We start from the raw sequence: 23,946 nt of genomic DNA, 5'->3' as shown, positions 1-23,946 counted from the left end.
CGGCCGTTCGTGGCGCTACTTTGGTTCCTTTTCTCGCACTATCGGAGTCAATTTGTGTATGTGCTTTCTTTCATCGGAACGAAACATTTTAGACAAATAGTTATTTATACCCGGTAGTTTTTTCGAACAGTAATAAAAATTCGCATTTTTTTTTTCTGTATTTTTCTCGCTGTATCTTTACTCGTACAGCGAACGACTTGTCGGATCGCTACAGACATCAGTTGACTCTAAAAACAATCACGCGCAAAAGTCTCTTTCTTCCGTATTGTACTCCATTGTACTTTCTACACCGTTTCCCTTTAAACATTTTGCACTTCCAGGCGCGAAAATACAATTGCATTATATATACTTCTTCAATGGAAGCGAATGAAACGCAGCAGGTGTAAATAAATGAAAGAGACTCAAACAGAATTCACTTATCAAGCTGTGTTTTTATCTCGTTGGTATTTTATTTGTGATCGGAACGCAAGCAAATCTCCGTACAGTCTTCGAAAATATGGTACGTTGAATGCAAGATATTGTATGCTCGAGTTGTATTTTCTGTATTCCTGTTTATTATTTAAATGCTGATGTTTTAGAGTGTCACGTTGCATACGGATGTCGGTGACATTAAGATAGAGCTGTTTTGTGAGATGTGTCCAAAAACCTGCGAGGTATTGTTCACTTTCTATGTGTATACTATATCCCATTAAAGATGTATAACCTACAATTTCTTTACAGATTTTATATATCTCAACATTTCTTATTCCAGAATTTTCTTGCACTCTGCGCCAGTGGATATTATAACAATTGTTTATTTCACCGAAACATAAAAGGTTTTATTGTACAAACTGGAGATCCAACTAATACAGGTAAAGGTGGAACCTCTATATGGAATCGAAAATTTGAGGATGAATTCAAGGAAGAGCTCAAGCACAACACAAGAGGTCTTGTTTCTATGGCCAATAACGGTCCTAATACGAATGGAAGTCAATTTTTCATAACTTATGCACCACAGTCTCATTTGGATTTAAAATATACTCTGTTTGGAAAGTAAGTCTCTTTTGTCTTTTGATTTTAGTACATGTATGTGTATTGTTACAATTTTGATTTTCTCTTTTTCAGAGTAATTGACGGTATGGAGACTCTGGAACAATTGGAAAAACTGCCAGTAAACCCCAAGAATTATAAGCCACTTGCCGAAATTAGGATAAACAATGTTACTATACACGCTAATCCATTAGCAGGATAAAATTGGGATCAGATTTTGCTATTTGACATAATAAAAAAGTAAATTATACTCTTTACACAAAATATCAAGCAATGTTTTAATAAGTAAAAAAATTATAAAAGTATTTTTCACAGATATTCTTAAGTCAGAAGAAACAGTGATAATTAATTTTACATTGTATATACACCTAACATCCTCTTGTTATCTGGATCAAATGGACTCTGAAGATATATCTTAGCGGGATATTTTTTTCCCCTTGCTTCTATCTGGTAAGTACCAGTTTCCAAAAATTCTTTTGTAATATTTTGTCCATTTGGTAATCTGATATATCTAAAAGGCAAAAAATAAATATAAATATTTCGCGTGCTCCTGTTGTTTATATTATCTTATCGGTGTACTTACGCCTGTCCAATACTGCTCTTAAAAGTGTATCCATGTTCAGCTCTTCTTAAATAACCGACTAATTGATCATTTCTGTAAACACTTTCCATACCCCATAACGGTATATCGCTGTAATTAAATGATAGTTGTACAAATAACACATTGTATTGAAATAGTGATAACTAGCGATAAACCAGGGTCAACTCTTGCGATATACTTACTCATTTATATGTAAATGTACTAGTCGTTTTTTAATTCCATTTGTACGACACTCTTCGACAGAAGCCTTTCCTAAATAATTTCCATTACTGCGACAGACAAATTCTAAACCCGCTTCTATTGGATTGTCGTCTGATCTTAAGTCTGCGCCCCAGAGATGATATCCTGATGGATAAACAAACACAAACACATTCCCATTAAATTAATACAAAAATTAAAATAAAAATAAGATGAACATAATCTTTACCTTTTTCGCAACTTAAACTGTAGAGCGCTCTATAACCAGCTAATCTCATGTCGTATTTTTTACCACACTCCATTACAGCTTTATAAACCTTTTGACATGAGCTTCTTGGAATATGCAATTCAAAACCAAGTTCACCCACAAAACTAAGTCTGAACATGTGTACTAATTCATCATTAATTCGTACTAGTTTTGAGGTTGAGAATGGAAATGATTCGTTTGAGAGATCATCTTCCACCAACAATTGAAGAACCTGACAACTGCGACAATAAATAAGATACGATTGAACGATATTATGATAAAGTTGTTTAACAATTTATATTTATATCAGTTTCGGATTTATTAGTTACCTGTTTGGACCTTGAATCGATAAAATTCCTATCTGCTCTGTAACATTGTGTACCGATACGTTGAAGTTTTTTTCTCTTATCACTTTGTTAATGTGCGCCCAAGTATGATACAATGACATACCTCCACTTACTAAAGTCGAGAAAGAACAGATTGATTACATATGTATGAGAATAAATGTACGATGTATTATCACACAGTAAAATGCGCTTAAGAAGATACCAATGTAAAATGATTTTCCCTTAAATATGGGATCGACTAAACCACCCGTGCCGGATTCTAAACCAGTCACAGTGCAGTCTCCTTCGACACCTCCTTTTTCATTCAACATGCAAGTGTAAACGGTCCTGTTGATTTTTCGATCTACTTGAGACGCAAATATATAATCTACCGCTTTACTCGCTTCTGGACCACATATGTAAAGTTTTCCAAAATATGACAGATCAAATAAAGCGACGTTGTTCCTACAGGAAAGTGCTTCTTCCCGTATCTGTAATAAGCATGTTACGGGATATTATTCATTTAACAGTTTTCACGATTGTGTTCTTTCGCGATTTTGTGTTTTATACTAATTCTAAAAATTAAACTTACAATATTGTCGTGTGGCGGGAAGTTAAATGTACGTTCCATTTTTAATATATCGGCATATGTGTCATTTGTATTTTTCGGAATATCGTTATAACCGCCATAATCGTAAGGTAAAACTGGAGCTGTTTTATTATCTAAAAGAAACCATCCTGGACGTTCCCATCCTTGTCGTTCTTCCATGACGGCTCCTTGTTTCACGAAAAACTGTCGCGTATCAGAGAATAAATATTAATAGAAAAAAAAAAGAATTCAAAATATCTAGTCGAAAAATGTTAAAATTTGAATTTGCATTATTTACATCGTGGAAAGGATCTGTCTTCAAATTTCTGCCACTTAAATGTTCATCATGTGGAAAGAGAATATCATAATTGTTCGCATAAGCCTCGTGACTTCGCTCTTTTATCCAAACGAAATTTTTTCTTTGTTCTGTTGTATATCTGCATAAAGAGAAAAAGTACATGTGTTTATTTTTATCTTACCATCTTATGTTATTGTATTTAAGTTTCTCACCGTCTAATATCAAAAGTAAACATGTGTTTGTCCGGTCGCCCGTTGATTATCCACAACGCTATTTGCTCTCCACAACCACCTCCAAACATCATGCCGGCGCTGTTGTATCCACAGGAATAATAGAGACCTGTGCAGCGTGGGTCTTCACCTTTCAAATGTTATTGTAATTTAAATTTGACATGTCTGTTTTCACACCCGTAATTAACGTAGAATTCAAATTTCGTACCCATAATAGGTCTGTGATCAGGAGTAAAACTTTCCGGACCGCACACCGTCGTTCTTATTCCCGTAGTTGTCAAAGCGGGGATCAGTCGGTTCATCGCTTCAACATGTGTATTGAACACATCCCAATTCAGCTCGTACAAACTGAAGGAAAAGTCTTCTGGCGCCTTGTTATCCAACACGTATTAAATTAATTAACAATATAATAGAAAATAAAAATTGTGTTACAAATATTTTTTAACGAACAATCGAATGTAACTTTATAGGCCACACACACACACACACGTGCAACTTACAGATTTCAAAATGATAGGATTCGGCTCGTATCCACCGATACTTATATTTCCACCCTGCACGCGAAAGTAGATACTGAGATCGGGATCTCGGATGTTCGGCAACCCCTGCACATCCATCGGCTCGGTGACGATGTACGCATGTTTCATCGGTATCAACGGGATGTCCAGTCCTACCATTTGTGCTATTGACCTAGACCACACTCCCGCTGCGTTCAATATCACATTGGTTTTTATAATACCGCGAGGTGTTTCTATACCACGAACGGTTTTGTGACCGTTGATATCTTCGACGAGAATCTTGGTCACTGGGCAATTCTCGATTATCTTAAAGAATTTATATTCAATCAGATTGTCTGTTCGCGAGAGAGCTCTAATTAACATTGCAATATTTTACTTTAGCCGTAGTTATGTCTTGCGGTCTGATTGATGCGATAAAATGGACGGATCTACCTTGCAACCGTTGCTTGTAGCCGATTTTGTTAGTGCATTTACTAACATGGCAGGATCTATGGTACCGTCCGCTGGAGAATATATTGCAGCCGCAAATGCACTTTCATCTAAGAGAGGAAATTTTTTCTTTGTTTCGGCCGGATCAATCATGTACGCATCAATTCCAAAGTTCTTACAGACGGTGACCAATCTTTCATATTCAGCTATTCGTTCCTACGAAATAAATACACGATAAATATGTACACTTCACAAACAATGAAACGGAAATGTATATTCTTAAATTATGTATATTCTTAAATTGTGTAAAAACTTTAAAAAAATATTCAGACTTATACTGGAGAATGAGCAATGAGGAGTCCACCGTTGTTTATCCACCCCGGATTTACACCCGTTTTCTCCTGCAGGGATGCGTAAAGCACTCGTGAAGCTTTCAGCAATTCCATTTCTACATCGCACACTCCGCGTAAATTCCATACGAGACCTGCTGTGTGCCAAGTTGTACCGGATATAAGTTTAGATTTATCTAAAAGTACCGCATTGACGCCGCGTTTTCCTAATTGATAAAGCGCGTTGCAACCTGCACTGCCACCACCTGTGATAGATAGTTTTTTTATCCATGTAGTTTTGCATTATTCTGTAAATTGCTCAAAAACGTTAATTAATGTCATTACTTTTTACTTCCAAATTATTAATTAGACACTAGAACTTTGTGTTTTGTCTTTCATAAGTTTATAAATTTGTGTACCTATTATTACAACATCTGCACTACTGGGTATATCAGTATTCGTTGTCTCATTCAATTCTCGTTTAAATGTTCTCGTAGCACTTGCTCGATTACTTCTGAGGCTCCATTTAGATAACTATTGCAACAAAAACAAAATGAATTAGTATATGTTTTTTTATCTTATTACAAAAATAAATATAATTTATATATATAAAATTAAAACAAAGAAGTTAAATATATATACCTTGTTCGTTATTAAACGGAGCATTTTGTAGCCTTTATGCAATTGCACCGTTTACGCAGACTGAATTGTAATCTACTGGTACACAGATATCTCGCGCGCGACTTTTCTGTTAATGTGATGGTTTATCTTCGTAATATGCACACAGTTTATAACATGTATATTATCGAGAAACTTCTCTTTAAAACGTTGTTATTTCTGAATAATAATTAATCAAAATAAAAAAAAATAAAAAATTATAATCTTTTCCACAAGCGATAACAGCCTGCGTCCGAGAGCAATGCTCGATCAAGAAAAAGCTGTTTCCGTAGAATATTTATAAGAAAAAATATAACGAGCGACGTCAATCATACGGTATCAAACATTACTCAACATAATTTCATACGAATGAAAGAAAAATATATATCTATAAGAGATTTAAGACTCTAATAAAATTGCTTAAGACTATATGTTTATCATTATATACATGTTCATGTTACCTTTCTCACTTGTAGTTCGCACACAAATGTGTATGTGCGTGTTCACACTCTTGTTATGTTTTCTTATATCACTATTCAATGTTTCACTAAGTTAAACGCATAACGATATTGGGGAAAGTAAAACAAAAAATTTTCACAACAGAACCAGTTTTTACCAGATTAAGCTAAAAAGTGTTGCAACTTTATCATTGAACTTTGCGTACATCTGGTTATCAGTCTATCTGGTAATCTGTCTTAGAACAATATTGTTTCATTCGCTAGGTGTTGTGCGGAAATTATACGTGTATATATATCCATATATACGTGTTCACATGTAAATTTTTACACGTGAAATTCGAATTGAAATAACAATTCTAAAATTCATATTGGATGCTATACTTGCATCTCTTATATGAAAAATCCCAAATACCCCCCTAATTGTTTAATATTGTTTCAATTAATTGGATGTGGCAATTTGTGTACTTTGTTATTGGTAATAAATGATACAGCAACTATGTGAAAAAAAACTACATCTGATGACATATTAGTTGCAATACTTGTTATCTGCAAATTATGTAAAACTAACGTGATTACTCTGCTATTTTCTTGTTATATATTTTGACTATTTTGAGATATGATCAAAACAAGCATGTCATTTAAAAGTCACAACAAAAATATAAGTCAGTATTTAATGTGTCAAGTCATCTTATGATGCTGTATAGACCATGTCTTTAGTTACGGAGTATCTGAAAGCGTATTCGAAACGATTTCAAATATAAGATCCGATTATGAATATTGCGGTCAACATTTGTGTGCTTGTAAAATTTATAATTCCTGAATCTTTAAAATATATTTTAAAACTTATATGATTTACACAATATATTTGTTGAAAAGTTTAATAAATATTACCACTAGGAAATGTAAAGTTAATAAAACTTTGGAAAAAATTAAACTTTGAAGCTTATCTGTATCTTAACAGTTTTATTTTATTTTTTTGGTATTATATGAATCTACTATACAATAAACTGGTCGTGCTACAAAAGCGGTACATTTACGTATAATTTTGCGGTGTGATAAATATCGTGTAAGAAAAATATGATGTCTTTTTTTTTGGGGGGGGGAAGGAAGGAATTTGTGAACACATATTCATAAAGAAATCAACAAAAATGCCTTTAAAGATAAATAGTCATTTCACTCAGCGAATGAATTAAAGCGAAGTGTGCTCTTCACTCGCTAAACTATCTGTATCTTCGGTGTCTGAATTAGTTGCGGGTTGTACTCGAGCGTATTCATCGGTGTCGATGCTTTTGCAAAAATGAATCGCATATTTCAACTTTTGCCGTAAAACTGTTTTACACGAATATCTCGGCATTTTTAAAAGGAAAAAACAAGTGTAACTTTCAGGAAGAAACTGGTCCGGTGGATTGTACTTGTCCATTACCTAAAAAAAGAAATAAATATCTCAATAGGAGCGATACATGCGAACGCATATATGTGTTATTGTTATCTGTGAAACGGAAATGAAAAAAAAAACTACAAATCTCGTACTTGTAAAACAAAGTCTCTGCCTCTAAAATCTGCAATTGTGCGCGGTAATCGTGTTCTGCCCCAAACAAAACGAAGGAAAAGCGATCGTTCTTGATTGGAGAATTCATCCATAACTTCCCAGAACCACTGGACAAGTGGTGCAGTTGCTTCGATACCTGTAAAGTTGCATTTGGCTCATTAAAAATCGTATGTTTTTTTTTGAGTACTTTATATTTAATACTTTTAGTAAGCGTTAAAATCACTTGTGAATAACACTTGTATATTTCATATTTATTATTATTTTTACACTAAAGAGATACACACACATAGATCAGTTGATAATTTGTACCTTTATACGTTGCAACAGACTTTAGTAAATTCAGCGGTATATCTGGACTGCCGCAAACCATCGTTTCAAGTTCAGCACCACTAAATAATGCCAGTAGAGGCACAGGAACAACTTTCGATAAACCTTCTCGTACAGCTGCTACTTGAGCATCAAATTCGTGTAGTCTATAATCTAACGCCAGTCTTACGTATTCATGCCTATTCTCAGGTGTTATCTTAAGATACCTGGAAATTTAAATAGTTCAATTATGTGTGACAATATTAAATAATATAATTTGTTGTAAAATGCTTGAAAAATTTCCTGACCTATTAGATAATGCCACATCATGTCCCGCGGCGGATGGCGTAGAAAATGGCATTTCTAAAGTTTGAAAGACTTTCTCATCGGGATCCATATCTCTGATGCACAATAAACCGGGAACGTAATCTCTGTCGACTTCTGTTAGATCCGCTGGCGTTAGAGACATACCGGCCAGTTGTTTCCAAACTGGCTCAGCTAAATTTAAGCTGAGTGGACTACCTGTTCGTATAGCAATGCCCATCAAAATTCCCAAGAATTGGAACATATTCATATGCAACTGGGAATCGGCTATAGGGTTCAGCAAAAAACAGTCTCGGTTTGTGCCATTGTCTTCTCGTCCGTTTGGTGTGGGTATAAAAAGCGGCAAAGAGCCATTTTGCAATTCATCACACATCTCCGCTATACTCTCACTGTAACCACCGCCGCAATCGTCGACGCTTTCTCCTAAAATATGTCAAATACGCAACAATAAATTTTTCACATCCTATGTTGCGCGTGACCTAGCAAATTCTCATAAAGCGATTATAGAATACGTACCGACAAATTTTACTTTCCATACTCTATGAGGAAGAAACAGAACATCTTGTGTCAGAAGAGACATCTTCGATATCATTTGGCCGAAAACAGATTTGATACCATCCGGTCCAGCTAATCCGCCCTTTGCTCTGGCTCTTTTCACTTGTATTCTGTTCAATTCGATCACAGGTCCATGCTGACGATCTCTGACCATTGTGGCTTGAATTACTTTGCGGAATGTCGCTTCCTTTATACTGTACACCAGCATAGGAGCTAGTTTGCTCAGTCCAATGTGTCCAGTGATCGGGAACATAGCTAAGGCTGGGCAGAGAAGTTCTGCGAAATGATGCAGCACTACGAGTCTGTTGCGTAGCACTGAATACGATAGATCTTTGAGCAAATCGTATTCCATTGGTGTTGATGCCGGCATTCTGCTTTGCGTAGCTTTTGCGGTGCTCCAAGCTAACGTGTGCGCACTACCGCAAGCGACTCTCGTAATCTTTTTGCCTTGCAACGCGTGCACTAATCTCGGTCTGTGAAGCGCGCTCGTGGTGCCGTCGCCGAGTTGTCCCTCGTCGTTATCGCCCCAGGTAAATACTTCTCCTTTATCGGAACATGCGACGCAGTGTAACGAACCTGTTGCTATTGAAATGATCTTTTTTCCTTGCAATGCGGCTATCTTGCGTGGCCTACGCATATGATCGTCTGTACCGTGGCCTAAGCGATGATAATCACCTTTGCCCCTATATGCAAATAAAAAACAAAAACAGAACGACATATTAAGAAAGATAATGTATTGAGAATAGGTAAGAAAAATGTGTATGCTATTACCAGGTATAGACGGCTCCGGATCTTGTCAGAGCGACTGAAAATTGGCTACCGCATTCGACCTTGATTACACCAAGTCCGGCCAACGAATCTATTTTCAATGGAATCTTACATCCGTCGCTGCCGCCTCTACCTAACTTTCCGTAATCTCCATCACCCCAACTCCACACGTTATCGTCATCGGTGACACAGAGTGTTTGCGCATCTCCGCTTCCGCATGCTACGTCGATCACCTTGTAATCTTGTAAAGCTTCCACTACTTTTGGACGTAACTGATCGTCACTGTCACCGTGTCCGAGACGTCCGTATCGTCCTATAATCGATTTTATTTTACTTTTTTTTTGCAACGTGCAATTGCACATATTGTATCTATTATTAATAATTTTGCATAAAATTGATATATTTGATATGCATAATGGTCAAAAGAGAAATATAATAAATCTGTTTCGACGCTTTATGATTCTGTAATAATAATACCTTTTCCCCAGGTATAGAGCCAGCCGGCACTTGTAATAGCAGCGCTATGATGACCACCGCAAGCGATATCTACAATTTCCACACCTAGTAAATCCTCAATCAATTTCGGCCGGTCATATGACACCTTGTTGTTATGTCCCAGTTTGCCGTCGTCGCCTTCGCCCCAGGAATACACATGACCTTCCGAGCTCAAAGCAAGACAATGTTTTCCTCCCGAGCTGACAGCCACTTTTTTTATAAACACGTGTTGTATAGACTCCAACAGTGTCGGGATCATAACAGAATCCGTTCCTCCGATCCCAAGACGCCCCGCAGCTCCGTAACCTGTAACACATAATTAAGATTGAATATGTATATAAGCACAGTATCTAAATAATAATTAACATTTTACTCACCCGTCGCATAAACTTTTCCATCAGCAGTTACGGCAAACAAAGTTTGCTCACCACCAGCCAACTGAATAGGTCTAAGAGCGGACAAACTTTCACATGGTGCGGGTAGCTTAACTTTTGGACCTTCTAAGCCTCCTAATTGACCTCTATGATTATGACCCCATCCATAAATTGCGCCAGATCCGTCCCATGATAACGTCCAGTCCTCCGGTCTACGATTTAGCCATTGTAGTAATTGTTCGTCGTGTCCTTGCTTGAATATATTGTGATTTTCGTGATCCTTCGTACATTCGGCATCCCCGTCCATTGCCATTTCATTTAGTTGTTTCGTGACTTCGTGACAAAACGCTCTCGGCAATGAGATTCGGTCAACAAGTGACTTGGCCACGCGCGCGGCAAGGCAATATCTTCGGAACCATGACCACTTGTGTACCTCAGAGCAGAATTGCATCCCGTCTAATTCAAGGTCGCATGCAAGAGCTACGAGAACCTTGAAAAAGTCGCTGTGCATCAGTTGTTTACCACCTCTAACCAGAGGGTCTTCGTACGCGTATTGTCTTAAAAGCGCCTGAGGTAAGGAACTGAGTAAAGATGAAAGTGCGACCTCGGGTTTTATACCCGGTCCGTTCGTGTAAACCACCTGTAATTTTTTCAATGCCCACATTCGTTGTAGCGCGGACAGAGTGCTCAGTTGGCTGCATTGACCGAGAGCGGTAGCCAGACGGGAGGCAACATTCTTATCGGAATTTATTAAACTGTTGTCCATAAGCAGATGTTCGGCCAGAGCTATGTTCGGCTGCGATAACACTGCTCTGTCGGACTCGAGTTCGAATGGTCCTGTTTTTGCCGGGATCGGATAAACGGTGAATTTCCAGCCCCAACCGGTGACGGATCCGTCTGAACAGAACCGCCATCTTAACTCATCTCCTTGAATCGTGATTTCCGGGCCCCAATCGGTCCATTCTTTCCCGGATCTGACAGCTACCAATCTACCGCTTCCGTCCATTATTGTGAGTGGATCGTGTCGTTTCTCCGTGGAACATTGTCGATCAAATTCTACTCGTAGCGCTTCCGCGCCGGGAATCTTTACATGACCTGTCAACGTAGTGTCATCCAGATAAGGATGCGGCGTCTCCTGCACCACAGGTTGAGGTGTATTGTTGACACAGTTGCTGTTCGCTGCGGTATCTTCTAATTCTGTTACGCATAGTTCCAATAGCATACTGCCAATAGCGCTGTTGACTTTACCTAGAGCAATCAGTACGGACGATATAGTTTCTTTAGCCGTCGCGCAAACTCTGTTAGCTACCGCTAATTTTAGCAGATCTACTAGAACTCTCGCGTCGTCCTCGGTTAATGTTGACGTAAACTCATCCAGACCAGAAGCTGTAGCGCCGTCTTCGCCTACTACCTGTGCGTTGGATGTTAAGGTAGCCGCTATAACGCTCATTGCGCTCGTTGACATCCTCGAAGCGCGCGAAGATAAACTGGCGGAACTGGACATAGACATAGCTAGCATGGCTAATGGATATTCTTCCGACTCGGGTGTCATCTTAGGACTAGTTGTTACGACGTTGACAGCCTCGGCGACGTTCGCCGGAGCTTCGCCTCCACCTTGCGCAATGTCACCGACATTTTGATAAACCGCGTGTTCGGTACTCGAAGTCATGGCTGCCTCAACTGGTGGGATGATCAAGTCCGTCGGTGGCGCTATCATTGGCGCGTGCTTTGCTGACGTACCGTTCAATGTCGAATGACTCTGCAAAGCCGTTACTATAGCTGCTCTTGCTTGCATAATGAGAAGAGCATTTATCACATGTTGTAAAGCTTGTTGTTTGGCGACGTTGCTCTCTAGCGTAAGTATTATTGTCGCGAGCGACGGCATTGTGGCACCGGCATTGCTCGTTGTAGCGACAATACCATTTTGATCCGGTGTATTATTTACGCCTAGACACATTTGACCTAGAGGATCTCTCACTGCTGGGAACGTAACCGGTTCTTGATTTCCGCTACTTGGTTGATCGACCAAGACCCAAGCAATGCTGTGACTCGAACCACAAGATACTCTGTTCACTCTCGCATCTTCTAGCTCGTGTACTAATGACGGTTTCCTGTTAACGCTCGTCGTGCCGTTACCCTGTTGCCCGTGATCGTTGTCACCCCAAGCGTATACTTGTCCTGTGTCCGTCACTGCGAGGCAATGTAACGCGCCAACAGCAACATGAACGATTTTTTTACCGCGGAGACCTTCGACCAAGGTTGGTTTTCTAACATGATGATCATTACCGTGACCCAAACGGAAGTAATCGCCCTTTCCCCACGTCCATACTTCGCCATATTTCGTTAGAGCGAGAGAAAACTGTGCACCACATTCCACTTGCACGACGCCCAAGCCGTTCAGTCGATCTACTAACAAAGGTGTATAACAGCCATCACTTCCACCGCGACCGAGTTTGCCAAAATCTCCGTCGCCCCAGGAATATACAAGGCCGTCAGTAGTCAATGCCATAGTTTGCGCGTCCCTGCTACCGCAAGCTACTTGAATCACTCTCTGTCCAACCAAAGCCTGCACTAGTCTTGGTTTTGTTTGTGTGACAGTGTCTCCATGGCCCAATCTGCCGTATTCGCCTAAGCCCCAAGTGTATAGTTCTCCGTTGCTCGCGATTGCCGCTGAGTGTCCGGATCCGCAAGCAATATCTCGAATTCTCTTTGACTTCAACGTCTCGATGAGTTTTGGTTTGTCCAGCGACACGCAATTACCGTGTCCTAATTTTCCGTCTTCGCCCTCGCCCCACGAAAATACCTTACCATCCTGAGTAAGCGCCAGAGCATGTTTTCCACCTGAATGCACTGCTACTTTCTTAATTACGAACTGACTTAGAAAAGGTATAGGTTTTGGCTCGCATACGTTATTATCGTCTCCTAGGCCTAATCTTCCATTAGTTCCTTCTCCACAAGCGTACAGTTTGCCTTCTTGGCTGACAATGAAGAGAGTCTTGCTTCCTCCGGCTATGTGGATGGGTTTTAATTTTGAAAGAATTTCGCTATACACCGGTAGTTTGATTTTCGATCCTTTCAAACCTCCTAATTGATCTTTATCGTTTAGACCCCAAACATAGACAGCCGATTGCTGAGGAGGTGTATCAGTGTTGCGTTGTACTGTCATTTGTTCTTGAAGAACTTCCCAATCGGACGCAAGAAAAGAGACTGAAATGAGCTGATTCTCAAATTTGCTCTGACGACAGACTATACGTAAACCGTGTATTTTGCAATCTATACCGCCATTTCGACATTGTTTTATCGCTATCTCAATACACGGATAATACTGTTTCATATCCTGAAGCAATGTAACGCTAGTTTCTGAGTAACGTATAGTTATTGTTTTGTATTCCACTAAGTTGCTGAAAGAGTCTCCTACATTGACTGCTACTACAGAAGGCATAAAGCTGTCCTGTGGATTGACGATCATTTTTAAGGAATGTACTAGCATACCAGGTAGCATTTCCAAGCGGATCCAATGTTTACCCTTCGATCCGCAACTCTGCCAACACTTTCCAGATCCGTCTATTAAGCGGGACGCCCAGTCTTCTCGCGAAGATACGCTTAAACTCGCGATGCATTTGGACCAGTCATCAATCAGATATGATTCTGATACATCTTGCCTGTGGTATCTGCCTGGCTTTCCAGCATAAACGGCCGCCGAACCGGGTTCTGCAATTCTATTAAAACCATGTCGATGTGATCGCTTGGTGTAGAAACAATTTTCACATAAGTTGTAATTCTCGCAATATTTGCACTTGAATCTAGGTCCAGAGATCGGTGACAAGCAACAAGAGTTGCAAATCACGGAATGATGACAAGATGGCACCTTTTCCATCTCCGAGATGCAACCGGTCCAACCGTGCTGTTGTGGAAAGTCTACGGTTACATTTTTGCCGTTATTAGTTATTGCAGTGATTACTCCGACGCAATGGTGATTAATAGATCCCCAATTGTACTTTGGTTCTGTGACCGATGCTTTAACTCGAACTTTATCACCGACTTTCAACGCAGGTGGCGGACCTGGCAAAGATGGCGGATAGCCAAGCAGTTCTATGTGAATAAAACGCACCCAGTACGTGCTACCTTTGCGTTGCCACGCAACTTGCGCGTTCAGATCATGCAAGTTTTCTGCGTCTATCTTCACTACTTGACCCACATCGCCGTATTCCACCTCTTCGTAACTCTTACAACATCGTACTAACATACCTGGCGCCACGTTCTCACGTACGTAAATCGCATATTCGTCTACCGACAAAAAGTCCGAGCGCTTCATATAGGTCGGCGGTGCAGCACCCACAGCAGAAGTGCCTTCTTGTCCTGATGGAGAGTCGTCCAAATCCTCGCTGATAGAATCGTCACTACCGTCAGTTAATTCTTCCAAGCTAGATATTGTTTCTGTGTCACTGAGAGCAGCGTCCGGATTTTCCAGCAACCAACCTACAACGTTTTCTACGCTTAATAAAGTGGCTGAATCAGTAACACTCATATTTAAGATCGCAGATTCAACGCTCTTCCTGTTGAAACCCATTTCGACTAACTGAGCTATCAAAGGATTTACAGGCACTACAGCGGAACTTCTTCTTGTGCTCTTACAATGTCTCTTCTGACTTGATGTTAGAGAGATTAACGAGATGTCAGATGTTGGAGTAGCGGGATCCGAAGTCACCCCAGTTCGTTGGATAGGAACAGGTACACGTTTCAATTCGGAAACCAGATACTGAGAGACAGCCAAAGCAGCTTCTTCCAACTCTCTACGTTTAAATATCGGTTTCAATGGTTGTGGCTTCGTGGCCCGTAACAGTAATTCCTGTAACAGTGTATGTTTATCATCATCATTGCCGCCATTGGTCAATGAATACTTCAAAACGTTCCGTAATTTGGACTGATAGGCAAGCAAGGCCTTTCCAGCGTTTAAAGCTGCAAGTTGTTGTTGTTGATTTCGCAATATCGAAGCATTGACGGCACCAGCAATAACAGGCATGCCACCAGGTCGTTTGTCCAAAGTACCAGTTACGCCTAAGAGCAAGTTAGCCCAGATTGATATAAGTGAATCTGTTAAAGGCATTCTGTCTAATTGAAATTTCTCACTAATCCGCTTCACCGTGTGAAATGGAACTACTTTACGCGTCCCGTTGCCGTTCCACAGTTGTATCACAATCTTCGACTGTTTTAAGAATTTACACACCGTGCTGACTTCGCCATCAAAATTCACTAAACCACCGATTCTTATTCTATTATCCAGACCGCCAATGACAATCAGAGTCGCCATAACGGTACGTTGTATACGTATATTATGTGCGCCGTTGTTTTCGTTTATTTGTATATGATATAGAGGGCCGTCATTGAAGAGATCCACCGTCAGTGCTAATTTTGCAGAGAGGAATCTGTTTATGGCTTCGTTCCATCCAGGAAGAGAGTGCAAGAATCTAATTAACCATATTAGTTCCTCAGCCACGGTAGAACTATAAGACGCGGTCAAGGACCACAAATATTTTTTCGGAATGAAATTCGGTTGAAGTTCGGAACTGGAAACCACATCGCATGAAAGAGCTACTTCACCTAATATCTGAAAGATTTTTTCCAAGAATTGTATCATGTCGTTCATTGCTGCTTCCATCCCCCATGAAGGTAGAACAGCTGCCAGTAGTTTCGTAATCATAATTTGTTTCTCGAGGGACGGTCTACTGACATTAATAATAATATTAAGAAGTAGATCGAGCCAAGATAGTGAACTCAAGGATTTGCACAAACTTCCACACTTTGCAATTGCCCGTAGAAGACTGAAGGTAGCCCAAGTTTCATGATGCTGTTTCGCCAATTGAACAGATGTAGTTACTTCACCGTATATGTTTGCGGTTGACGTTATACCGTGCAGAGTGGAAGTAAGGATTTTCAAAGACGTTGAGGGTACTTTATCCGCTTCTACACCACAAGAGAGCAAGATTATTCGTAGCAAGGTAGTCGATGCCGATTTGAGGCAAGTAGTTGGATGTAATTCTTCTCTGCCAGTACTTTCCATTTTATTCGCGTCAAGCGACGCGTTACTATCGGTTTCGTCGGTTTCGTCATCAGGAGGCGTCGGTGGATCAGCTAATTTCAAATCATATTTGCCTTCCTTTCCCATGCGATAAGAATTCGTCGCGCCGTTATCCCACTGGACTCTTACCCATCCGTCGTCGCCGAGTTCGCCGACTACTTTACCCACGCCAGGCGGTGGACCATCCTGATCGCCCCATTTCCAATCCGCTCCTCGTACAACCCGAGTGCCGATTTTCATTAACGCCGCTAGTTCCATACCGCTGAGTTGCACAGTCGGCGGTTTGCTCTTTTGAAAGAAGTCTTCATAAATCGCAGTGATTTCAGTTTTAACTTTCGGCACTTCGCCGTCTGCGCTTTGTCCCTGGTTTTCGCCACCCTCGCAGAAACTTGCTGACGATGGGCCGATTTGTCTCAATAAAGTCAAGATGCTCGACAACAGACCTGAATTAATCAACAACCCGATCTCGCTGGCAGATTGATAATTGGTCAGCATGCCGAGAATAGTCAGGAGAAATCTTGCTCTCGGTAATTTTCGCAGCCAAGTATACGTGCCTTGATTCAAGCTGCTCTTTCCGCTGACTTTCTGCTTGCTCGGCAGCTCCGCCTGTATGACATACGTACGTAAAGCTTGTACTGCCCACGAAGTTACTTCAGCTTCAGCCAGAATAACTTTAGATTTTTGATAAGGAGTCGTGAGCTGCATATTGTTCAGGCAATGCGTGATTCCGTCGCTGAGAGATTTATTCTCATAAGTCAGACCAAGCCAGCCATTCAGCAGAGAATATTTCACTGACGGTATCAAATAATTTTTTTTCAACAATTCGCGCATCATTAGGATACCTTGTTCCCGCACTCGTGCGCGTTGCATTTGACAGTACATCGCGCGACGCAACGTCTCGACGTCTCCGCCAATGCCGTCCCCGCCAATGACAAACTCAATGATATTCGTCATTAAACCGTTGTAGTCAGCATTGGCCCACTGTATTGGGCCACAGCGAAGTTTTTTTGTCATTTGCATAATTTTGTTCTTTATGTCCGATATATCCTCGAGTTTTGTAGACGGGGAAGCTGCGACGGTCAAGCTTTCTTTAGACGAAGATGTTGCATCGCTGTCCGGTTTGTTTTTCGTTTTAGCATTTTGTATAGACGCGTTCAAGATATCCTCCGGTTTACCGCCCCCGCAAGATGAATCTTTGTTTTTGTGAATATCCGCTATGACAGTACGAACAGCTCTCTTAAATCTGGGAACGGTGTGCAGCAGCTTCAAATCCTCAAATCCTTTAACTTCGTAACTCGTCGCGGATCTGACTTCGTACAGAAGAAATCTACATCTCTCTTGTGCGGGTGCGCAGACCTCCTTGTAACTTCTGTTTTGCTGTTGTCTTATTCGCACCAAGTTCCACTTGGTTTGATAAATCGCTCGCGTCATGTCGGCTAATTGATTTGTCAGTTTCGCGCTATTCGCGGTTCTTAGTTCTTGTTCTGTTAATGCGAGCGCTTGTTGCCCCAAGCCCAGGTGTTTCATGATCACGGCCATCAGAACGCGACTTATCTCCTCGACGGGATGATCGCCGCAAAAATCAGCGTGAGAAAATAAATTGTTAATTTTAGAATATCTGTCAACTATGGTTAAAAATGCTCGAACGTGATTGTCGTCGGTTTTATGCGCTTCCGCTAACGCGTGAATAAAAGCGATCGTTCTATCGTCGTTCTCTTTTTGTTGCTCGTTTTTCGTGTATATCGGAAACGGCGGTTCCGTAGGCGAATTGGCGGCAGTTGACGTATTGCTCCTCGCTTCGTCCTTCTCCTCCTCATACGGATTTGGCGGTTGCAAGACCTGCAAGCCGCCCCTCAAGAAATTTGCCGTGAGCCACACGCCGGCTTCCACTTCCGCCGATTGAAGCATCAAACTCTGTCGCATTCTATAAGCGTGCAAACCCAACAGAAATCCTAAAGCTCTCTCCGTGTCCAGAAGGGACGAGCAGACGTCGGTGACTTCGATTGTCACTCGTGCGTTCTCGTCGGGCTCGGCTTGACAATAATGACCGACGAAGCAGGAATCCATCATACCTCGCGGCGGTGACAACTGACCGTATGGTGGACTACACAATGTTACCGCTGATGTTTCGTCCCGTCCGATGACGTATCTCTGAAGAACTTCATAGGGGGACCAGGAACCTTCGTTTCTGATATCCTGAACGTCGTAAACGTTATTATTTACCACCACCCAGAGACCACCGTCACGATTGTGATTCTCGAGATCCGCCCATCGTATAAGCGATGGTTCTTCTTGAATGGATATTTTATTCCCATGTTGCGGTGCAATGATACCAGGCCAGGATAAATCGTCCGCTTCATTTTTCTCCATCGTCGGCGCTAACTTCACGAAGTGATCCAATGCATCTAAAATCGGCGCGATTACTTCCATCCAGTTCATATCGATCAGCAGCATCGGACAGTCTACTTGCAACAATATCAGGCAGGTAACCAATTCGGACAGCAACACATTGATTATGTCGCTCTTTAAGACACTGGCGATAGAGATGAAATCTTTAACGGAACGGCCACCTATTTCAGCCGCCAACGGTAGTATCTCGGTAGCGTGATCGCAGATTTGTGCGATGTACTTCTTTAGCAACGACTCCGCGCCCATCATTTCCTGATCGTGCAGATCTTCCGTTCGAGACTTTCGCGTAATACACTCGTACACTTGCGCGATTAACAATCGTTGAAAACGCAGCAACAGATTCAGACTAGGCGAATTATCGAATCTTCGCAGATGTTCGTTTCGATCCGTTTGCTGAGATGAACCCTGCTGCAATCTGGATTGCGTGATACACGTGCCGTTTCTAATCAACTGCTGTATAAGCTGAAGTAACGAGATGGTCGTGATATTCTTTCCTGTATTGAAACCGTCCTTCATGCCTTGTCTCATTTCGGTCTTTGTTTTGACGACGTTCGACGTGCTCACATCAAGAAAATCCTTTTCGTCAGGCATGTCCGCTATTTCCGCTTTAATCGCAGCCTTCAATGCTAATTCCAATCCGCCATCCACCATTAGACTGGACACCAATAAATCAGCCATAAATCGCTGTCCACTGTTTATGTATATGTTCGCTGAGCCCGACTGTTCCATGTTGTTCGAGGTATTTGGCAGAAAACTAGACAATGTTTTCGCACGCTCGTTAGCTGTTGGCAGCAGAATGCTCCAGCCCGTTTGTAGAACCGCTTGCGCTGCTTCTTGTATAGTCGCTAAGATTCCAGTCGCGCTCGCGAGATTGACGCAGCGTTGCTTTAAGGAATTTAATAATGAACTGTTAGAGGCGATTCCGACAGATTTAGCGTCGATATTATGCGTCAACATCGTGTGCAATTGTAATCGGAGTATATTAAGTGTGGCTACTGCCAGACATTCGCGATCTTGCGTAGGCGGCCGTATACCCGGTAGACCCTCGCAAGACTTTGCCAACAATGTGTCGAGCAGTTGGAAAGTCTCTTCGCATATGTCAACAACAAAAGCGACTCTACTGGCTCCGCCTGACCACGCTGACATGCACCAAGCAAAGCTCTGAGTTGGTCCCGACGCTAAACCCATGACTGTCTTGGAGGATAACGTCGGACATAATGTAGGCTCGGAAATAACGAGGCCCAACGTAGGATCGATTTGACCGTAATCATTTCTACCCCACCCATAAACGAATTGATCTTCCGTTAAAGCTAATATATGCGTGGCTCCTATGGACAGATCTTTGATCTTTTTGTCTCTCAACGATTCGATGACTTTGGGATACCTGACATGTTCTTCGTTGCCGTGACCTAGACGATACGTGTCACCTTTTCCCCACGTGTACACTTCTCCGTGCGCTGTCAATGCTGCAGAGAACTGTCCGCCGCAGAACACTTTCACCACGTTGATGTCCAGCAGCTTGTCGACAATCTTTGGTGTTTTCGAACCGTCCGTACCGCCTCTGCCTAGTTTTCCGTAATCGCCGTCTCCCCAGGAGAAGACTATACCAGACGCGGTTACGCACAAGGTCTGAGAATCGCCGCTACCGCAAGCCACGTGTACAATCGTATGACCTTTAAGAGTTGTCACTAAAGTTGGTATTAAAACATCGTCGAAATTGCCGTGGCCCAATCTGCCGTAATTTCCTCTTCCCCAGGTGTAAAGTTCACCGTTGCCGCTCAATGCGGCCGAGTACGTACTGCCGCATGCTACAAATACAATGTTTTTCTCAAGAAACGCCTCGATTAATTTCGGTTCGTCGTACGAGACGGTGTCGCCGTGTCCGAGTCTACCGCCGTCTCCGTTACCCCAGGAATATACACATCCATCCTGCGTTAATGCCAAATAGTGCTTACCATCCAAATGAGACGCGATCATCGTAACCGGTTTATCGGAAAAACCGTGAACTCTTTGTGGATATTGAGTCTCGGACCCGTGATACATATTGTAAACGTTACCGTTTAACGACAATATTATCAGCGCTCGTTCGGTGCAACATAATTGTTTGATACCCAATTCTGCGATCGCGTCACAGTAAAACGGAGTAGATCCATTTCCAAACTTTACACCACCCCAAGCCAACACTTCCTGAAACGTTTGTCTGCCGCTTCCATTTCTCGGGAATCCGAACTCGGCGCTGGGCGGTGGTAAAAGAGGAGCGGCCAATCTGCTCAAATTGCACATTATAATAACTGCGGCTTTCCTTAAATCAACAGACGCGGCGTCGTCATCCGGCAGACGTAAATATTTAAGTAGTACTTCACAAGGTCCCGGTGTAACGTTTCCGTCGAGATGTCTGCGAGATTTTGTCGCTGGTATCATGTTTAATCGCCGCAATAACGGCACGAGTGGCGCCGTACTTCCAGGTGGCGTGACACGATTGTCTTGATTTTTATGCTTGCCGCTGAGATGAAGCAATAAAACTACAGAGTCCAATAAACTAGAGAGAGTGGCTCTTTGCGCGACCAACTCTAGTAACAAACATAAAGCTGTGTGCTGATCTGATAATGGTACTGGCCGCCAGGATCGTCCGGTAGTTACTTCTCTAAAGATAAATATAATCTATTTATATTTTTATATTATATTATTTTCGCATATATCATAACATACACATGTATATTACATGCCGAAAAATTAATAAGTTCTCAGTTGCTAAACACGTACCCTGTGACAACTTGTCTCAAAAATTTAGCCGATCTTTCGACAACTTCCAACCAGACTTGAGAAACGTTACTTTCGTCGAATAGAGTTGCCTCGGGTAACGATTGTAGCGCCTCCAATGATTCAGTCAATAATTCACTGCAAAATTCAACATCCTCTCCGGATCTCCAGGCTCGTCTTAGATACGCGAACGAGAAGTTAAGAGCCGCGCGTGCACCGACACGCGCAAGTCCTAAAGTTGCCTTTTCGTTAGGTCTCGGTCTGTAATAAATAATGACAAAACTTCAGCCATATAAAAACAATATAAGATTTAGTTGCAACAAAACACAGAAAATAACGTACTCTGAAGAGGATCAAGATACAATTGTATATCGATACTCTGCGTGTAATGTGCACGAGAAAACACTTAGGAAATTTGACCTGTGCTGTGTACAATAGGATTTCGAAAAAATAACATATTACATATTTTATGTAAATATTATACAAAATTATAATATACTCAACGTTTTTTGTAATTTCCCAATAGGTTTTGGTAGACTCGTGGCATCCTTCATCTCCTGTGGTTTGTGACGAGACAAAGCGGTAAAATATCTTCGAGCGACTATTAAACGTTGTCTTAAACGCGTCGCAGATAGTGTGTTGTTTGCGACTTCACAACATAGTTTGCGTTGCTCTTTTATCCATAAAGTGATGCATTCTCTCAAATCCGTTAATGCTAAAAGATACATATAAATAAAACGATATATTTTACAGAACAAATCTAAAATTATATGATATAAAATTACATGAAATAAATTATACTAGCAGAATCATTATAATGATGTTCTCTAAGCTCTTATACATAAATTATTTATTTAAAATAAAATTACATGGTTGTGGTCCCCAAAGCCATGAGTCCATTATCCGTCTAGCAGATAGACCCTTCTCAACCATTGCTGTTGTTCTTGCTGTTTCTTCCTCATCCAGTTTCTGGCAAGGAGTACAGTTACAACCATGTTGTGGACCACAAATCCCATCACAACAGAGACAAGACAATACTCTCATGCCACAATAATAATGGCCATTTTCACCTAAAAATAAATACATAAGAAATTTATGTAAAAAATATTTAAAAAATTTATTATACATACACTTTAATTTTATTTAAATGAATGATTAAGCAATTTTCTGTTTATCTTTGATATAGAAATGTGTAAATAATGATACATATATTCTTACCTTTTTTTGCTACAATTCCTGCTGAATTGACCAAACCGTCACTGAAAGACCCAACAATTTCGCCATCACGCACCATTTCATTCCACAATTCACACAATCCATCGCGATATAAAAATCGTTGCAGATCAGTCTTCAACCACTTACTATCCAGTCTTACTTCTGGCCTAACTGTTATATTTAATTGACTACTCATTTTTGTTTGTATTGTTAAATAATATGTAAATATATACCGATTTGGGTTAATGTGTCGAGAAAAACTTAAATTATCTTGACAACGGTCAATTACAATTATTTCATACACCTTTCTTCTTTTTATACAGTAAAAGTTTTACATTTCTATGAAACAAAACTGTCTGCTTTCTCTTGCTCTTATACGATTGCACGACAATTTCTTGTCCCCGTTTGTATTTCTTCTTTTTCTTTCTCTCTAGAATAAATTCTCAAAATTGCCAAATATACATTTCAAATTAAGATAACTTGATCCGGCAAGAAAAGATAATAAACACGTTGTGCATGGTTTTTTTCTCGAAGTCTTTGCTGTCACTGTTTGTAAACCATCCATTCCATCGGTGTGTCGACCAAAGTTATTGTAACGTGTTTGTGTAACATCGTTCTGCCCTATGTACAACACACATTTCACACAAACACCTGCCGAAGCTTCTTAATCCTCGGCAATCAGCTGTGTCGATTACCACCACACAAATATCACTTGTATTCGCATGACAGCGCAGCAATCGAATGTTGGACACACATCGTTTACTTTTCGTTCTTCTTCGTGTGTGTTGACATTTCATGTATGCGGTAACCTGTTAAGAGGTATCAACAATATGTAATTAACTTTGCCATTTAGCAGAGTACGTTGACTTCACATGCACAGTATAAAGAATTTTACCTTTCGAGAATAATTCCGTCGAGCTTTCATTGAATTTAAAATGTAAGCGTTTTCATGTGGATATATGGAATTGCCATTTTTGGCCACAGTGTATACAGCACGCGCGTATCGATTGCTAACCAACAAGCTTATTCTGTTACTTTATTAACGCATGCGTTATACTATCTTCGATATTAGCTTTAATTATATTCTACAATATATCATAACGCGCGTGTTATCAAATTTTCATTAAACAAACGTAAGTTTGTAAGTTTAGATCGCGCTGTCTTTGTGTCGCGAGAAAGAATTCGTCTTGTGTGTAATCGCGC

At 40.8% G+C, this 23,946-nt stretch overlaps 3 protein-coding genes across 5 annotated transcripts; 1 reads left to right on the top strand and 2 right to left on the bottom strand.

Moving 5' to 3' along the window:
• The first annotated feature begins 55 nt into the window (after window positions 1–55).
• On the top strand, window positions 56–1,453 carry LOC109857208 (peptidyl-prolyl cis-trans isomerase-like 3). Its single transcript, XM_020433318.1, has 5 exons — window positions 56–499; window positions 579–653; window positions 752–1,032; window positions 1,105–1,269; window positions 1,345–1,453. The coding sequence occupies exons 1-4, from the start codon at window positions 497–499 to the stop codon at window positions 1,229–1,231; spliced, it is 486 nt and encodes a 161-aa protein (XP_020288907.1). The 5' UTR covers window positions 56–496; the 3' UTR covers window positions 1,232–1,269; window positions 1,345–1,453.
• LOC109857207 (sarcosine dehydrogenase, mitochondrial) lies at window positions 1,283–6,087 on the bottom strand. 2 transcript variants are annotated; one of them, XM_020433316.1, is made up of 16 exons: window positions 5,913–6,087; window positions 5,437–5,542; window positions 5,214–5,328; window positions 4,804–5,060; window positions 4,469–4,681; window positions 4,019–4,342; window positions 3,727–3,889; window positions 3,501–3,648; window positions 3,289–3,427; window positions 2,994–3,194; window positions 2,625–2,892; window positions 2,405–2,534; window positions 2,058–2,314; window positions 1,813–1,975; window positions 1,613–1,720; window positions 1,283–1,540 (listed from the first exon to the last, which is right to left on the bottom strand). In XM_020433316.1, exons 2-16 carry the CDS (start codon window positions 5,458–5,460, stop codon window positions 1,381–1,383), a joined length of 2,670 nt encoding a protein of 889 aa, XP_020288905.1. In that variant the 5' UTR covers window positions 5,461–5,542; window positions 5,913–6,087; the 3' UTR covers window positions 1,283–1,380. The 2 variants fall into 2 exon arrangements, with proteins under 2 accessions (XP_020288905.1, XP_020288906.1); XM_020433317.1 differs by lacking the exon at window positions 5,913–6,087 and having other exon boundaries at window positions 5,437–5,655.
• Window positions 6,088–6,866: 779 nt separating this feature from the next.
• On the bottom strand, window positions 6,867–23,899 carry LOC109857210 (E3 ubiquitin-protein ligase HERC2). Of its 2 annotated transcripts, XM_020433328.1 has the most exons (14): window positions 23,639–23,899; window positions 22,747–23,552; window positions 22,398–22,598; window positions 22,033–22,243; window positions 21,532–21,789; window positions 14,916–21,412; window positions 10,284–14,759; window positions 9,889–10,212; window positions 9,415–9,724; window positions 8,605–9,326; window positions 8,073–8,511; window positions 7,768–7,991; window positions 7,440–7,594; window positions 6,867–7,332 (listed from the first exon to the last, which is right to left on the bottom strand). In XM_020433328.1, the coding sequence occupies exons 2-14, from the start codon at window positions 22,937–22,939 to the stop codon at window positions 7,099–7,101; spliced, it is 14,244 nt and encodes a 4,747-aa protein (XP_020288917.1). In that variant the 5' UTR covers window positions 22,940–23,552; window positions 23,639–23,899; the 3' UTR covers window positions 6,867–7,098. The 2 variants fall into 2 exon arrangements, with proteins under 2 accessions (XP_020288917.1, XP_020288916.1); XM_020433327.1 differs by having other exon boundaries at window positions 10,284–21,412.
• Between the last annotated feature and the right edge of the window lie 47 nt (window positions 23,900–23,946).

This window comes from Pseudomyrmex gracilis, unplaced genomic scaffold (genome assembly GCF_002006095.1).
Source record: "Pseudomyrmex gracilis isolate BER0280 unplaced genomic scaffold, ASM200609v1 scaffold_150, whole genome shotgun sequence".
NCBI classification, from domain to species: Eukaryota; Metazoa; Arthropoda; class Insecta; order Hymenoptera; family Formicidae; genus Pseudomyrmex; species Pseudomyrmex gracilis.
Note: the sequence above shows the minus strand (reverse complement) of the source record. Positions and strands in the feature narration are given on the sequence as shown.

Bases quoted from the DNA above. Each gene is read 5' to 3' on its own strand.
- LOC109857208 (XM_020433318.1), top strand. The intron at 654-751 runs GTATTGTTCACT...TTCTTATTCCAG, and splicing joins TGTGTCCAAAAACCTGCGAG to AATTTTCTTGCACTCTGCGC. The intron at 1,033-1,104 runs GTAAGTCTCTTT...TCTCTTTTTCAG, and splicing joins AAATATACTCTGTTTGGAAA to AGTAATTGACGGTATGGAGA.
- LOC109857207 (XM_020433316.1), bottom strand. From the start codon at position 5,460: ATGCTCCGTTTAATAACGAACAAG. The intron at 5,329-5,436 runs GTATATATATTT...TTGTTGCAATAG, and splicing joins TCCGTTTAATAACGAACAAG to TTATCTAAATGGAGCCTCAG. The intron at 1,541-1,612 runs GTAAGTACACCG...TTTGCCTTTTAG, and splicing joins AAGAGCAGTATTGGACAGGC to ATATATCAGATTACCAAATG.
- LOC109857210 (XM_020433327.1), bottom strand. From the start codon at position 22,939: ATGAGTAGTCAATTAAATATAACAGTTAGGCCAGAAGTAAGACTGGAT. The intron at 9,725-9,888 runs GTATTATTATTA...AATCGATTATAG, and splicing joins GCTCTATACCTGGGGAAAAG to GACGATACGGACGTCTCGGA. The intron at 7,595-7,767 runs GTACAAATTATC...GCAACTTTACAG, and splicing joins GTCTGTTGCAACGTATAAAG to GTATCGAAGCAACTGCACCA.